The 15,901-nt window shown below is 43.7% G+C and overlaps 1 protein-coding gene across 1 annotated transcript in view; it reads right to left on the bottom strand.

Moving 5' to 3' along the window:
- LOC309563342 (uncharacterized protein) overlaps positions 1 to 15,901 on the bottom strand; it is a gene marked incomplete at its 3' end in the record, with an annotated part of 39,530 nt that overhangs the window by 13,890 nt on the left and 9,739 nt on the right. Inside the window, exons 2-5 of the mRNA XM_082267737.1 lie at positions 10,860 to 11,006; positions 5,623 to 5,805; positions 5,417 to 5,540; positions 322 to 431 (exon numbers count right to left, since the gene is read on the bottom strand). Coding sequence (XP_082123863.1) covers positions 322 to 431; positions 5,417 to 5,540; positions 5,623 to 5,805; positions 10,860 to 10,982 — 540 coding nt within the window. The 5' untranslated portion in view covers positions 10,983 to 11,006. The remainder of the gene's footprint in view (positions 1 to 321; positions 432 to 5,416; positions 5,541 to 5,622; positions 5,806 to 10,859; positions 11,007 to 15,901) is intronic.

Below are 15,901 nucleotides of genomic sequence, written 5' to 3'. Positions count from 1 at the left end.
CTGTTTGTGGGAAAAAAAGGAAGTCAAATTCGTTTAGGTACAGCGTCGCGCGACCGCGCAATTGTCCGTTAAATTCACGCAGTGCCGAATCGCAAAAAACCCCCTGGTCAGAATGGGGGTAAAATCTTCCGGGGCTTAAGTGGTTAACCTTACTATGTAAATGCAATATCTACAGAATACTCCTCAGCTCTCAGGCCTGGTTTAACAATATAGATAACTGTGACCTCATATGACATTCCCAGAATTCTCCTCACCGGTCCAGTCAGGTCTGTGTCCCATTCATAGAGATAACAGTGATGACACTCCCAGAATCCCTCTTACCTCTCCAGTCAGCAAGTCAACTAACTCTTTAGTGATATTCAACACAGCCTCCGCTCTGCACTTCCCCGTTCCACTGGTTTTCTCAGAGCTCCTTTTACTCTTGAAGCAGCCTGATATAAATAAAACAGAAAACCGATAGAATGAATAAATGATCAATCTAAGTACCTGTTAACCACTTGCCGACCCCGTAAGGTAAATTTACTGCGGCAGGTCGGCTCTATTACCTGTACGTCATTTTGTGCAATAGCCTCTAGGGGGCGCATGCTGCGGGAGACGCGATTGCACGCTGATTGGACAGAGGCGGAGCCAATTAGCGGGTCCGGTGGACCAGATGTCCGCCGGCCACCTGTGATCGTTCCCGAGAGGCAGAACAGCGGTCTGCCTATGTAAAGAAGGCAGATCGCCGTTCCGGCAGGGGGAAAATGGAGATCTTGCATTCCTGCTAAGCAGGTACACGGATCTCTGTATTCCCCAGTAAGAGCAACCCCCACGCAGTTAGCAAGCACCCCCTAGGACACATTAAACCCTTTGATCGCTCCAAAATAAAATTGCTATGCATCTAACTCCTGCGCTCAGATACAAGGCTCCCAGATCACTCCTATCACGGGACTCCTACTTGGCATCCCCATGGCAAGGCCTTGCTGCCCTCTACGACCAGGGTGGTCGAAAAATAGATGTAGACAAAAAACAAAGAAAGGGCGCACCGGCCTAGCGCATTATCCTCAATAGGGCTTTATTAATAACAGATAAAATATCTACTCACAAAATGATGTAAGCCAGCATATCAGATTCAATAACAGAGTCCATCGTTATACAGTCCACAGTCTTAGTTGAAATAGCGACTAACACGTTTCAAGGCTTCGCCTCTTCATCAGAGCCAGATTGGCTCTGATGAAGAGGCGAAGCCTCGAAACGCGTTAGCTGCTATTTCAACTAAGACTGTGGACTGTATAACGCGGATGACCTCTGTTATTTGAATTTGATATGCTGGCTTACAGCATTTGTTTGGGAGTAGATATTTTATCTGTTATTAATAAAGCCCTATTGAGGATAATGCGCTAGGCCGATGCTCCCTTTGTTTTTTGTCTACAATCCTTTGATCGCCCCCGATGTTAATCCCTTCCCTGCCAGTGTTATTAATACAGTAACCGTGCACATTTTTTATCACTGATCACTGTATTAGTGACACTGGTCCCCAAAAAAAGTGTCTAAAGTCCTGCTATAAGTCTCTGTTCACTGCAATTACTAGTAAAAAAAAAAAAAAAAAATATATACATAATAATAATAATAATTTATATATATATATATATATATATATATATATATATATATATATAATCTCTCTTTCTCTCTCTATATATATATTTTTTATTATATGTAATCTTTCTATCTATATCTATATATATATAATAATAAAAATTCCATAAAAAATACCATCATTTGTAGACGCTATAAAACTTTTGCGCAAACCAATCAATATACGCTTTGTGGGATTTTTTTTTTTTTAACCAAAAATATGAAGCAGAACAATTATTGGCCTAAATTGATGAAGAAAAGAGAGTAGAGTAAAAAATATAGTTTTTTCTTTCAAAAATGACATCCATTTTTTTTTTTTTGGGTACAGCATCGCACAATCGCGCAATTGTCAGTTAAAGTAAGGCAGTGCTGTATTGCAAAAAATGGCCTGGTCATTAGGGGGGATAAACCTTCTGGGGCTGAAGTGGTTAAACAGCTTTTCAGGGAGTTGTAGGATTGATTTTTAGGACTGAGCAAGTATGGAGTGATTGTACAAACTCTGATGTTTACAAGTAATACAACATGCTTCAACATCAAGTGAAATACCAGAAAAGATTTGCGACTTTTGCCCCCCGAAAAGCGATCCAACGATGAAAGGAGGTTTGCAGGTGTTTAGGAGGCAATGTTGCCGTCTCAAAATTCCTGTTTTTTTTTTTATTGCCTAAAGAAGATTTAGTATTCTACATAGCTGTATCAGTTTATCAGTTTTATACAGTGCCTTGCGAAAGTATTCGCCCCCCTTGAACTTTGCGACCTTTTGCCACTTCAGGCTTCAAAACATAAAGGTATTAAACTGTAATTTTTTGTGAAGAATCAACAACAAGTGGGACAGAATCATGAAGTGGAATTAAATTTATTGGATATTTCAAACTTTGTTAACAAATAAAAAACTGAAAAATTGGCAGTGCAAAATTATTCAGCCCCCTTATTTTCAGTGCAGCAAACTCTCTCCAGAAGTTCAGTGAAGATCTCTGATTGATCCAATGTTGACCTAAATGACTAATGATGATAAATAGAATCCACCTGTGTGTAATCAAGTCTCCGTATAAATGCACCTGCACTGTGATAGTCTCAGAGGTCCGTTTAAAGCGCAGAGAGCATCATGAAGAACAAGGAACACACCAGGCAGGTCCGAGATACTGTTGTGGAGAAGCTTAAAGCCGTATTTGGATACGAAAAGATTTCCCAAGCTTTAAAAATCCCAAGGAGCACTGTGCAAGCGATAATATTGAAATGGAAGGAGTATCAGACCACTGCAAATCTACGAAGACCTGGCCGTCCCTCTAAACTTTCAGCTCATACAAGGAGAAGACTGATCAGAGATGCAGCCAAGAGGCCCATGATCACTCTGGATGAACTGCAGAGATCTACAGCTGAGGTGGGAGACTCTGTCCATAGGACAACAATCAGTCGTATACTGCACAAATCTGGCCTTTATGGAAGAGTGGCAAGAAGAAAGCCATTTCCTAAAGATATCCATAAAAAGTGTCGTTTAAAGTTTGGCACAAGCCACCTGGGAGACACCAAACATGTGGACGAAGGTGCTCTGGTCAGATGAAACTAAAATCGAACTTTTTGGCAACAATGCAAAACGTTATGTTTGGCGTAAAAGCAACACAGCTCATCACCCAGAACACACCATCCCCACTGTCAAACATGGTGGTGGCAGCATTATGGTTTGGGTCTGCTTTTCTTCAGCAGGGACAGGGAAGATGGTTAAAATTGATGGGAAGATGGATGGAGCCAAATACAGGACCATTCTGGAAGAAAACCTGATGGAGTCTGCAAAAGACCTGAGACTTCCAACAAGACAATGATCCAAAACATAAAGCAAAATCTACAATGGAATGGTTCACAAATAAACATATCCAGGTGTTAGAATGGCCAAGTCAAAGTCCAGACCTGAATCCAATCGAGAATCTGTGGAAAGAACTGAAAACGGCTGTTCACAAACGCTCTCCATCCAACCTCACTGAGCTCAAGCAGTTTTGCAAGGAGGAATGGGCAAAAATGTCAGTCTCTCGATGTGCAAAACTGATAAAGACATACCCCAAGGGACTTACAGCTGTAATCGCAGCAAAAGGTGGCGCTACAAAAGTATTAAGTTAAGGGGGCTGAATAATTTTGCACGCCCAATTTTTCAGTTTTTTATTTGATAAAAAAAAGTGTGAAATATCCAAAAAAAAATTGTTCCACTTCATGATTGCCAGCAGATCTGCTAATGTGGAATTGCTTATATCTTTTGTACATATGGGAGTGGCATATCAAGTGTGTATGTTTATTCAATAAAATTTGTAAACGGAATTATGCTATGTGGCCTCATTTTACCCTTAAGATGCATAAAAGTTCCAGCAGATAAATTGGGATGAATATCTCACCATTTCTTGAACATATGCTCTGAATCAGTGACTTATACCTGATTATCGGCTAGTGCTGCCAATCAAACTCCAATATTGCCAGTTTAAGGGTGGACTGCCATATTTTTGCTGCGCCCTTACCCACAGTGGCCTAAGGGTCCATTCACACTAGCGCGACTTGTTAGGCAACTTGGTCGCCTGACAAGTCGCGGTCGGTCACTCGCCATTGAATAGTACAGGACCCGTTCTAATAGGAGCAACACAAGTCGCTCCAAATTAGAAAAAGGGTCCTGTACTACTTTGGGGCGACCTGGAGGCGACTTGCATTGACTTCAATTATATGAAGTCACTGCAAGTCGCGCCGAGGCTGTGCACCGCGACTTCACAGGTCGCCCCAGCAAGTCATGTCGCGCCAGTGTGAATGGACCCTTATAGGATTCACCTTTGGCGGCATCTGGTATTTTACACAGGTGTATTACACTTGTACAGGACTGCTCATATGAGCCCACTAATGCCGGATGTATGTGTGAATGTGGAGGGTAACGTATGCTCAGCTGCCCTATCCTAGTTTTAAAGAGGTTGTAAACCCTCTTGTATAACTTTTACCTATAGGTAAGCCTATATTAAGGCTTACCTATAGGTGCTATAAATATCTCCCAAACTTGCACCGTTTAGGAGATATTTACAGCGCAAACTGCCGATGACGTCATCGGCGCAGGCGCTCTGAGGGAATGGCCACCCGTGCCGTTCCTTCAGAGCTCAGTGCCGTGAACGGCGGCTCCCGCGCGCATGCGCGGGAGTGATGTAATCGCGCCTCCGGCCAATCAGATGGCCGGAGGACGCGAACCCGGAAGCGGGACGGCAGGACATGTCGCCGTCCTGTCGCTGAGGTGGCGGCACGGCGGGGGCTTCGTTTTAAGGTAAGTACTACATAATGAGCTAGTATGCGATGCATACTAGCTCATTATGCCTTTCTCTTTACAGGGCTTTTTTTTTCTCTGATTTTTTTTTGGACTTTACTTCCTCTTTAAATGACAACTTTGTCCTTTTATATTGTCTGGTGAAGGTCATATTGGTGTGATTTTTCTCAATTGTTATCTTTAATAAAGTTTATTTTTTGGAAACCTGTGTGTCCCTCTGTGACTATCTGGTAAGTCCCTTATCTCCAATCTTTTTGATACAATTTATTCACAGGACTGCACCAATTTTCCTTGTGGTGAATTTGGTGATAAGGTGCATTAAGGCAATGGAAATACCAGGTTTGTCATTTCCAAACTACTGTGGTTGATCCGGTGCAAAATCTCTCTTTTTTTTTCAAAATAGAGGAATTGTAATTGTGTTTTAATAGATATGATTTAGTTATGGGCGCAATTTTTGTAAGCTCATTTACCAAGCAGCTTCTAATAGCTATTAGAGAATATAGTAATCTGTTTTTAACATACCAATTGATCCAAAAAACTGCTGGTTCTCCATAAGGACATCCCTGAACAGATCCTCGTGTTCTTCTATATACTCCCACTCCTCCATGGAGAAATAGACTGTGACATCTTGATTCCTTATAGGAACCTGACACACAAAGATACCATCAACACACGGAAACATCCCTTCTGGAACTATATAATGTCCTAGAATTCCCAGCACCACTCACCTCTTCTGTCAGAAGCTCAATGATCTTATTAGTGGCTTCTAGAATCTTGTTGTTGTTCTCTGGTGTCAGGGAGGGATGTGAATGCTTCATGATGGGACTCTGGATTCTGCTCACCGTTTGTAAACTCCGGGGACGTCTGCAGTGGTTGTTGAGAGTGCCATACTTCTTCAAAATGACATAATTCTGGATATAGAATACACAGATACAATTTATCTACATATTTATAATTTTAAAATATCGATCACCGTTTAAAAAACAAATAAAAAAAAAAAGGAAGAAGTTTATACCATGCTACCTAGCAGTTTCACTGTGGCCATACTTTTCTAAGTCTACAAATATTTCTCTATACCAGGGGTGGGGAACCTTTTTTCTGCCAAGAGCCATTTGGGTATTTATAAAACCATTCGGGGGCCGTACAAAATTATCACCTGAAAAATTAGCCTGTTATATTTGGTCAAACATTTAATTAACTCACCCCTAATGTGATGGCTGCAACTGCTTCTCTTTGGTGAGGTGTGTGATGTTAGCTGGTATTGATGATGTTGCTACTCGCAACAGGTTTCCAAGGTTTGCGTCGGTCAGTCTGGAGCGCAGTCAACTTTTTTGTGGTGGTAAGTTTTGAAAAGAACTGCTGGCAGGTACTGCTGGTGGGTACTGCTGGCTCAGGCTGGTACTGCTGGCTTGTACTGTGCTGCGAGTACTGCTGGCTCAGGCTGACACTGCTGGGGGTACTGCTGGCTGGTACTGCTGACTCAGGCTGGTACTGTGCTGTAGGTACTGCTGTGGGTACTGCTGGCTCAGGCTGGTACTGATGGCTGGTACTGTGCTGTGGGTACTGCTGGCTGGTACTGCTGGCTCAGGCGGGTACTGCTGTTAGTACTGCTGGCTCAGGGTGGTATTGCTGGCATGTACTGCTGGCTGGTATTGCTGTGGGTACTGCTGGCTGGTACTGTGCTGTAGGTACTGCTGACTGGTACTGTTGTAGGTACTGCTGACTCTGGCTGGTACTGCTGGTTCTGCTGTGTGTACTGCTGGCTCTGGCTGGTACTGCTGTGTGTGCTGCTGGTGGGAAATGCTGGCTAGGAGAAGTGTACCAGCGCCACGCTGGAGGAAGAGGTGACGTTTCCTGTATTGGTCACAGGCGGAGTGCATTTGATATCACTCCGCCTGTGACTCACTCAGACTGTAATAATGGAGCAGGAACTATACAGGAAGCATCGGCTCGATTCTGACAGATCAGCTGAGAGACACAGACTCAGCTGCATTGGGGGCCGGACCAGATGACTTCGGGGGCCGCATACGGCCCCGAACCGTAGGTTCCCCACCTCTGCTCTATACAGTGAGGGAAAAAAAGTATTTGATCCCCTGCTTATTTTAAGCGTTTGCCCACTGACAAATAAATGATCAGTCTATAACATTAAAGGTAGGTTTATTTTACCAGTGAGATAGACAGAACAACAAAAAATCCAGAAAAAACGCATTTCAAAAAAGTTATAAATTGATTTGCATTTTAATGAGTGAAATAGGTATTTGATACCCTATCAATCAGCAAGATTTCTGGCTCCCAGGTGTCTTCTTTACAGGGTAACGAGCTGAGTTTAGGAGCACGCTCTTAAAGGGAGTGCTCCTAATCTCAGCTTGTTACCTGTATGAAAGACACCTGTCCACAGAAGCAATCAATCTGATTCCAATCTCTCCACCATGGCCAAGACCAAAGAATTGTCCAAAGGACAAAGATTGTAGACCTACACAAGGCTGGAATGGGCTACCAGACCATCTCCAAGCAGCTGGTGAGAGGGTGACAACAGTTGGTGCGATTATTCGCAAATTGAATAAACTGTCAATCTCCCTCGTTCTGGGGCTCCATGCAAGATCTCACCTTGTGGAGTTTCAGTGATCATGAGAACGGTGAGAAATCAGCCCAGAACTACACGGAGAATCTAGTCAATGATCTCAAGGCAGCTGGGACCATAATCACCAAGAAAACAATTGGTAACACTCTACGCCATGAAGGACTGAAATCCTGCAGCACCTGCAAGATCCCCCTGCTCAAGAAAGCACATGTACAGGCCCGTCTAAAGTTTGCTAATGAACATCTGAATGTCAGAGGAGAACTGGGTGAAAGTGTTGTGGTCAGATGAGACCAAAATCTAGCTTTTTGGCATTAACTCAGCAGGTTTGGAGGAGGAGGAGTGCTGCCTATGACTCCAAGAACCCCATCCCCACCATCAAACATGGAAGTGGAAACATTATGCTTTGGGGGTGCTTTTAACTGCTAAGGGGACAGGACAACTTCACTGCATCAAAGGAACAATGGACGGGGCATGTACTGTCAACTCTTGGGTGAGAACCTCCTTCCATCAGCCAGGGCATTGAAAATGGGTCCTAGATGGGTATTCCAGCTTGACAATGACCCAAAACACACGGCCAAGGCAACAAATGAGTGGCTCCAGAAGCAGCACATTAAGGTCATATGGCGCTTTTCCACTGCATGGAACCGAACGGTTCGGTTTTGTGCTTTTCCACTGCTGGTACCGCATGGTATGGTGTTGGAACGGTTCGGTACGGTACGGCGACGCTTTTCCACTGCATGGAACCGAATGGTATGGCTCTCAACAACAGTACCACCTCGAATGTGGTTCCAAGAGGTACCATACCCGGCACCATATCCCACAATTCTTTGCATGCAGTCACTACTAGCCACTGATTGGTCAGAGAATCCCACCCACCCCGTTGTTATCCCACCCACATAACTTTAGTTCTACCGTAGTGGAAAAGCAAACCATACCGTACCGTACTGAACCGTTCCAACACCGTACCATGCGGTACCAGCAGTGGAAAAGCAAACCGGGCCAAGCAGGGCCGAGTAGAGCCGAGCCGGTACTTGCAGTGGAAAAGTGCCAATAGAGTGGCCTACCCAGTCTCCAGACCTTAATCTCATAGAAAATATGTGGAGGGAGCTGAAGGTTTGAGTGACCAAACGTCAGCCTCGAAAACGTAATGACTTGGAGAGGATCTGCAAAGAGAAGTGGGACAAAACCCCTCCTGAGATGTGTGCAAACCTGGTGGCCAACTACAAGAATCATCTGAACTCTGATTGCCAACAAGGGTTTTGCCACCAAGTACTAAGTCATGTTTTGCGTAGGGGTCAAACACTTCTTTCACTCATTAAAATGCAAATCAATTCATAACTTTTTTAAATGCGTTTTTTTGGATTTTTTTGTTGTTATTCTGTCTCTCACTGTTAAAATAAACCTACCATTAAAATTATAGACTGATCATTTCTTTGTCAGTTGGCAAACGTACGAAATTAGCAGGGGATCAAATACTTTTCCCTCACTGCATTTCTCAGGGTCTCAACTCAGCTTCCAATGGAGAAATCTTTCCACCATCCTAAAAAAGAAGTGTTTTCTTTCTCTAATTACTGATAACGTTCTGCAATATCTATTCTGGCTATTGCAAAGCAATATTTAAAGGATAGGCTCAGCTTTAGGAACATGTTACACCCATATTTAGGATGTAACATGTTACTATGCAGCAGCCCCCCTCACCCCCTGTGACAGCGGGCAGGGTATCCTCTCCTCCGCAGCTGCTGTTACATTTTAAAAATGGCAGAGCTGTGTGGGCTCTGCCTGCACAGCCACACTATTCATTTACCAAGATCTGACAATGCATAAACTACAAGTTCTGTCTGCCATCATGGCAGCTTTTAGTTCTCAATGGATTGTAAGGGAGCCAATGAGCGCCCTCATAGTCCATTCACTCTTCCTGCAGCTCTGAAACTGACAGCTGTAGGAATAGAATACAGGAGCCTGACATTTCATTTGCTGTCCACTAATCGCAGGTGCAATGCTCTACAGGCTTCGAAAAAAAAAACAAATAATACTAAATAAAATAATGAAATGCACATTTATTTACCTCTATTTTTTACCAATTTATTATTATTTATTTTTTAAGTATACTTAGCCTTTAGTCCCGGTTCACAGCCTGACATGTCGCGGTCCATTCTGTGCTACGGGAACCGTTCTAATAGGAGCGACTCAAGTCGCTCCGACTTAGAAAATAGTTCCTGTACTACTTCGAGGCGACATCGGAGCGACTTGCATTGACTTCAATTATGTGAAGTCTGTGCAAGTCGCGCCGAAGTCGCGGTGCACGCGACTTCACAGGTCGCCCCCGAAGTCGTGCCGGGGCAGTGTGAACTGACACTTAAGCTCTGCTCTTAGTTATGAACAATGAAGATGCAAAATAACAGTTTGCTTGTATAGTGTAGCTTGTATAGTGCAGCCTGACTACTCCTGAACTAGGCAGAAGACAAACTGAGTTGGGATGGCTTACTGCAGGGGGGTATTGACCAGTGGGACAGCCCCCATGGGTGTGTCTATGTTAATGCTTTTGCTTTTAACAAGTCTTATGTCTAGCTCCTCCTGCGGAGAGTAAGTCAATACCCATTGGTGAAGACTGTATGAGTGGGTGGCGACTGTCGGAGGACGCAAGAGAAAAACAAATTGCCATGTTCTGGAACCTTAAACATTTGGTCACTCTGCCTGATATAAGTAGTGACGAGAAAAGTCCATCTAGTTCAACCAATAGAAAAAAAAAAACAAATATAAAACCTCCATATAGACAATCCTATGCCCACAGTTGATCCAGAAGGCAGCAAAAACTCCCAAAAAAGCATAATCCAATTTTCTTCAGTGGGTATTCCCTGGATCAACTACCCCTTATGTTATTACCTCTAAATGTTAAATAAAGGGATTTTTGACATACCGTAAAATCCATTTCCAATCCAATGGTCATTGACGGACACAGCTCCTGATCTTCATAACCATTGGGTTATACTGCTCCCTACAGGAGTAGGACACTAGGGAGAAAAATAATCTGGCTGCACCTATGGACAGTCCCAGGGGGTATACTCCCTCTCCCTGCTATAGGTACTCAGTTTTGTTACAAGCGGTGTCAGAAGAATTACAACTCCACAGCGGGGTGGGTGCTGTGTCAATCTATGAACATCAGAGAAATGGATTTTACGGCAAATCAAAAATCATATTTTCTCTTTCATTCATTGACGGTCACAGCTCCTGATCTTCATAACCATTAGAACGTCCCAAAGCAGTGTTAAACATGAGGGGTGGGAACAACAAAAAAATTCCCAAGGCTAACTATAGCCAACCAGGCAACAGGAGCTCTACCAAAAACAACTGGATCTCCTTCGGAATTAATATTTCTCCTCTCACCTCTCCAGTCTGAAGACCAAGGAGTCGGACGGCCAGATGTAGCAGCCTTTCAGCCCGGTTGTTCTTATCCTCAGTTATCCTGTTGCGGTGCCAGAAGACTGCAGTTTGTGAGATGCTCTCCATTGTTTAGCAATCAGAAGAGTAATTCTGAAAGATTAAAATGTGAAATAATTTCAGCACCCCAATGAGCTGTCAGTGGGTCAGTTGTGTTTGCTTTTTTGTCTCCTTTTAATTTACTATATTTTATCAGTGTCATATGCTCTGGATGAAAAAAGGTAGCAGTTGTGATTATTTACATTCTAGATGTTTTATGTAAATGAGTAACCTAGGGTATGATGCAATAAGGCCTCCTTATGTTGAAGGGGGCTTCCATATTCTGTTAAACCCCCAGCCCAAAGACCCCCATAGCCACCAGGCTAAGGTTGTGGGGAAGAGGCCCTAGTCCTCATTAATATGAGAAAAAGATACCTTGCTTGCCCATCCTCCTTTCACAGAAGCTATAGTACAGCTTCTCTGAATACAGAAGGGGGTTGGACCCCCACAACCACCAGGTCAAGGTTGTGGGGAAGAGGCCCTAGTCCTCATTAATATGAGGAAAAGGATACCTTGCTTGCCCATCCTCAAATCACAGAAGCTATAGTACAGCTTCTCCGAATAGAGAAGGGGGTTGGACCCCCACGACCACCAGGCCAAGGTTGTGGGGAAGAGGCCCTAGTCCTCATTAATATGAGGAAAAGGATACCTTGCTTGCTTATCCTCCATTCACAGAAGGTATAGTACAGCTTCTCCGAATACAGAAGGGGGTTGGACCCCCACGACCACCAGGCCAAGGTTGTGGGGAAGAGGCCCTAGTCCTCATTAATATGAGGAAAAAGACACCTTGCTTGCCCATCCTCCATTCACAGAAGCTATAGTACAGCTTCTCCGAATACAGAAGGGGGTTGGAAAGGGCAGAGACAGTCAGCACATTTGTTGAGTGTATAGACAGGTACCCCCTGCCGCACCGAAAGTCTATGACAGAGGGTTAGAAGAGAAAGATTACAACTAAAACAGGAGCCAGCAACACATGGGAAAATAATTACAAAGCTCCCAGCTGTTCCTGATTTTGAGGGACTGTCCCTGATTGAGAACAAAGTCTCTCTGTCCCTCTATCCTCCTCATTTATCTCTTAATTTGATCTGATCTACACTATATTGTCAAAAGTATTGGGACGCCTGCCTTTAGACACACATGAACTTTAATGGCATCCCAGTCTTAGTCCGTAGGATTCAATATTGAGTTGGCCACCCTTTGCAGCTATAACAGCTTCAACTCTTCTGGGAAGGCTGTCCACAAGATTTAGGAGTGTATCTATGGAAATGTTTGACCATTCTTCCAGAAGCACATTTGTGATGTCAGGCACTGATGTTGGACGAAAAGCCCCGGCTCGCAGTTTCTTATCTAATTCATCTTCTGGTGCGCAGTCATGTTGGAACAAAAAAGTGGCCATCCCCAAACTGATCCCACAAAGTTGGGAGCATGAAATTGTCCAAAATGTCTTGGTATACTGACACCTTAAGAGTTCCTTTCACTGGAACTAAGGGGTCAGGCCAAACCCCTGAAAAACAACCCCACACCATACCCCCCCCCCCCCCCCATCAAATGTTTTGGGCCAGTGCACAAAGCAAGGTCCATAAAGACATGGATGAGTGAGTTTGGGGTTGGGGAACTTGACTGGCCTGCACAGAGTCCTGACCTCAACCCGATAGAACACCTTTGGGATGAATTAGAGCAAAGACTGCCAGCCAGGCCTTCTCTTTCCAACATTAGTGCCTGACCTCACAAATGCGCTTCTGGAAGAATGGTCAAACATTCCCATAGACATATTCCTAAACCTTGTGGACAGCATTCCCAGAAGAGTTGAAGCGGTTATAGCTGCAAAGGGTGGGCTAACTCAATATTAAACCCTCCAGACTTATGCTGGCCATACACTATACGAAAAATCGCTCAAACTCATTTTAGAAAAACAAACACTCGCCCATGAGAGCAAACGATACAACCATCATGTAATGACCAATATGTCGTTCAATGGACATAAATGAATCTGTTTTTTGTTTGTTTTTTTCACATATACCTAGTGCAAACAGTTTGGATGAGAAACAATTTATCGTTCGTTCAGCAGAAAATTTCCAAACTTTTCCTTTTTTGGCTCAAAAACTTCATAACCGATTTGGTTCTAAGGTCGAAGCTGGTTTATAAATTGAAGCAGGTCGCATTCCCTGTGATTTTCAACAGGCCCTCCCCCAGACCATGCAAAGCCAGAGTGGAGCTGTCAGTCAAGGATCCAATCCACCCACCAATGCCTTTGGGCAGATCAAATCCTTGACTGACAATTCCAATTCACTTTGCACAGCCTTGGGGGAGGGCTTGGTGATATCCGAGGAGATGTGACCCACTCCAGCTTAGCCCCACCCCCAGCTCGGCAATAGCTTTTTGTAATACGCGAGCATGGAGGAGGGAAGGAGGGAGTGGATTGACATTCATAAGTGTGTATAGGTCCCCATGTTTGCATCTATAGTCACGTTGGCTACTCATATGCAAATGAGGAAAGGACTGCTTAGAGAGGCACTGAAAATGGAGCAAGCGCACTAGCTGTGGCAAAGGCCACTATAAAAAATCTCAGGCTGCAGTGGGGACACAGACATGAGGGAGGGACAGCAAACAGCACCATCAGAAAAATACAGAAAAATAATCCGCTAGTGGCTAAGGGAGTGTAAACAGAACGTAATACAGTCTGTATTACCAGGTTTTAATGACTTAAGTTTAATGACAGTTTAAGGACAGGCCAATAGGGTAAGTCAGCTTCAAACCATGGAGGGGAGCGATGACTATGCAAAGGGAAGGAAAACTATTTTACACTAAAAGGGTCTATTTCACAATTTTTTTCACCCAAGATTTAAAAATGTTTCACCTAAACAAGGAAAGCGGAAGAAAGCACCACAGTGCAGTGATTTGTATTTACTCTGGACATCTCTTCAGTGTCTCCCAGCCTTTTAAACACAGATGGACGCTTGAAATAAGTTTCAAGTTATAGGGAACCCTGCAAACAGATACTATATCTAAATCTCTGGGTACATTCGAGTGAACAGTAAGTTGAGAAATACGATTAAATATAAGAAAAATAAATATGGCATGCTTGACACCCTGGTCTGTTTTCCTTCACATACATTGGTGGTTCACTGAAAATGCCCCTTACATTAGTAGTCTGTGGAAAAGGTCTCTTTACTCTAGTGGCCAGGAAAATTCTCCATTAAAATTGTGACCATTGGGAAAAGAGCCCATTACATTGGAGGTCAGTGGAAGAAGGCTCCACAATACTAGTGGCCACTGGTAAGAACACCCCCCTTACAGAGAGCGAAAAAGTACCCGAGCAGCAGAAATTGGTCATTGCTCAAGGAACCCTTAACAGCCTCTAGACCAGGGTTTTCCAATTGGTGTTCCGCGGAACAAAATTGGGGTTCCGCTGCATTTTGCCACATCCAAGATGGCCGCTGCTACCTGCTGTTCCCGGAAGGTCGTAAACAGCAGAGATCGCGGAAGGTGATCTTAATCCCACCCTACCATCAGCTTGCTCGTCCTGCCATCAGCCAGCCACTTACTTAGCTTGTCTGTGAGAGAGCCCGCCGAGCCATCAGCCATTTTCTATCACTCGTGGTAGAGGAGTGATAGAGAGTGGAGTTCATTGTTAAAGCTCGGTTATTGTCAAAATTCTGTTCGATAGGGACACTGAAAGGCTCTTTGAGGGACATTAAAAGGCTCTTTGAGGGACATTAAAAGGCTCTTTGAGGGACATTGAAAGGCTCTTTGAGGGACATTGAAAGGCTCTGTCGGGGGCATTGAAAGGCTCTGTCGGGGGCATTGAAAGGCTCTGTCGGGGGCATTGAAAGGCTCTGTCGGGGGCATTGAAAGGCTCTGTCGGGGGCATTGAAAGACTCTGTCGGGGGCATTGAAAGACTCTGTCGGGGGCATTGAAAGACTCTGTCGGGGGCATTGAAAGACTCTGTCGGGGGCAAAATCCTGTTAACTGTATTTTTCAAAGTGTTCAAATCTTTTTGCTCCACGTCTAACTCAAAAATCCTGCTTAAGTTGAGTTTTTTTTTCTAAGAGTGTTATCAAAATCAGCATTTCAGTCAGGTTGTGAGATCTGTATTTTTCAAAGTGTTTTTTTTTTTTTTTTACCAATAAACAACCATGGATTTGGAAAGCTGGTTAAAGCAGGGGACTCTTCAGAGAAAAATTACTACTACTTCTACCTGTTCGGCACTTGCTCATAGGCGTGCGCACAGGGTGTGCCAGGTGTGCCTTGGCGCACCCTAATCACCCTGTCCTGGGCAGTTTCCCCCTGCTGCCTGGCTGCAGAGAAAGGGACCGGGGAATCTCTGTCCTCAGTCCCTTTTCTCTGTCTCAAAAGTGAGACCTCAAGGGTCAGTTTAGACCCCTGAAATTTCACCAAAGCCCCCCAAAAGGACTCCTAAACGAAATTGTAAAAAAAAAAAAAAAGTAATAAAATATTATTGTAAAAAAAAAAAAAAAAAAAAAGGTAAAGTAATACTAAAAAAAAAAATTATAATAATAAAAATAAACTACTGACATTGGTAGAAATAGTTTATTTTTATAATAGATTATATCGTTTATAATTATTTTTTTTTTTTTAATTTTATTCATTTATATTGTTTTTATTATTTACTTTTTCTTTATCTCTCCACTGCTATCGTCCACTGTTCTACTGACACCAGCCTCTGCCCTACTGACATTGTCCACTGCTCTACTGACACACTGCGCTACATAAATAAATAAATATATGTGTGTGTTTGAGCTTTGGGGTGCACACCCTAATGCAATAGGCTGGGCACGCCTATGCACTTGCTTCTGTGTGAAACTTTGAAAACTCATACCACTGGTGAGAACATATCCGGTTGCCGACTGCGCACAGTATATTTACTGCGGCAGTCGGCCCCGGCCAGGCAGAGTGACGTAGGTCTACGTCGCTCGCCTGTCACTCC

The sequence above is a fragment of the Pelophylax lessonae genome (assembly GCF_965119305.1).
Source record: "Pelophylax lessonae genome assembly, chromosome: 9".
NCBI classification, from domain to species: Eukaryota; Metazoa; Chordata; class Amphibia; order Anura; family Ranidae; genus Pelophylax; species Pelophylax lessonae.
This window is presented reverse-complemented; position numbering and strand designations above follow the sequence as displayed.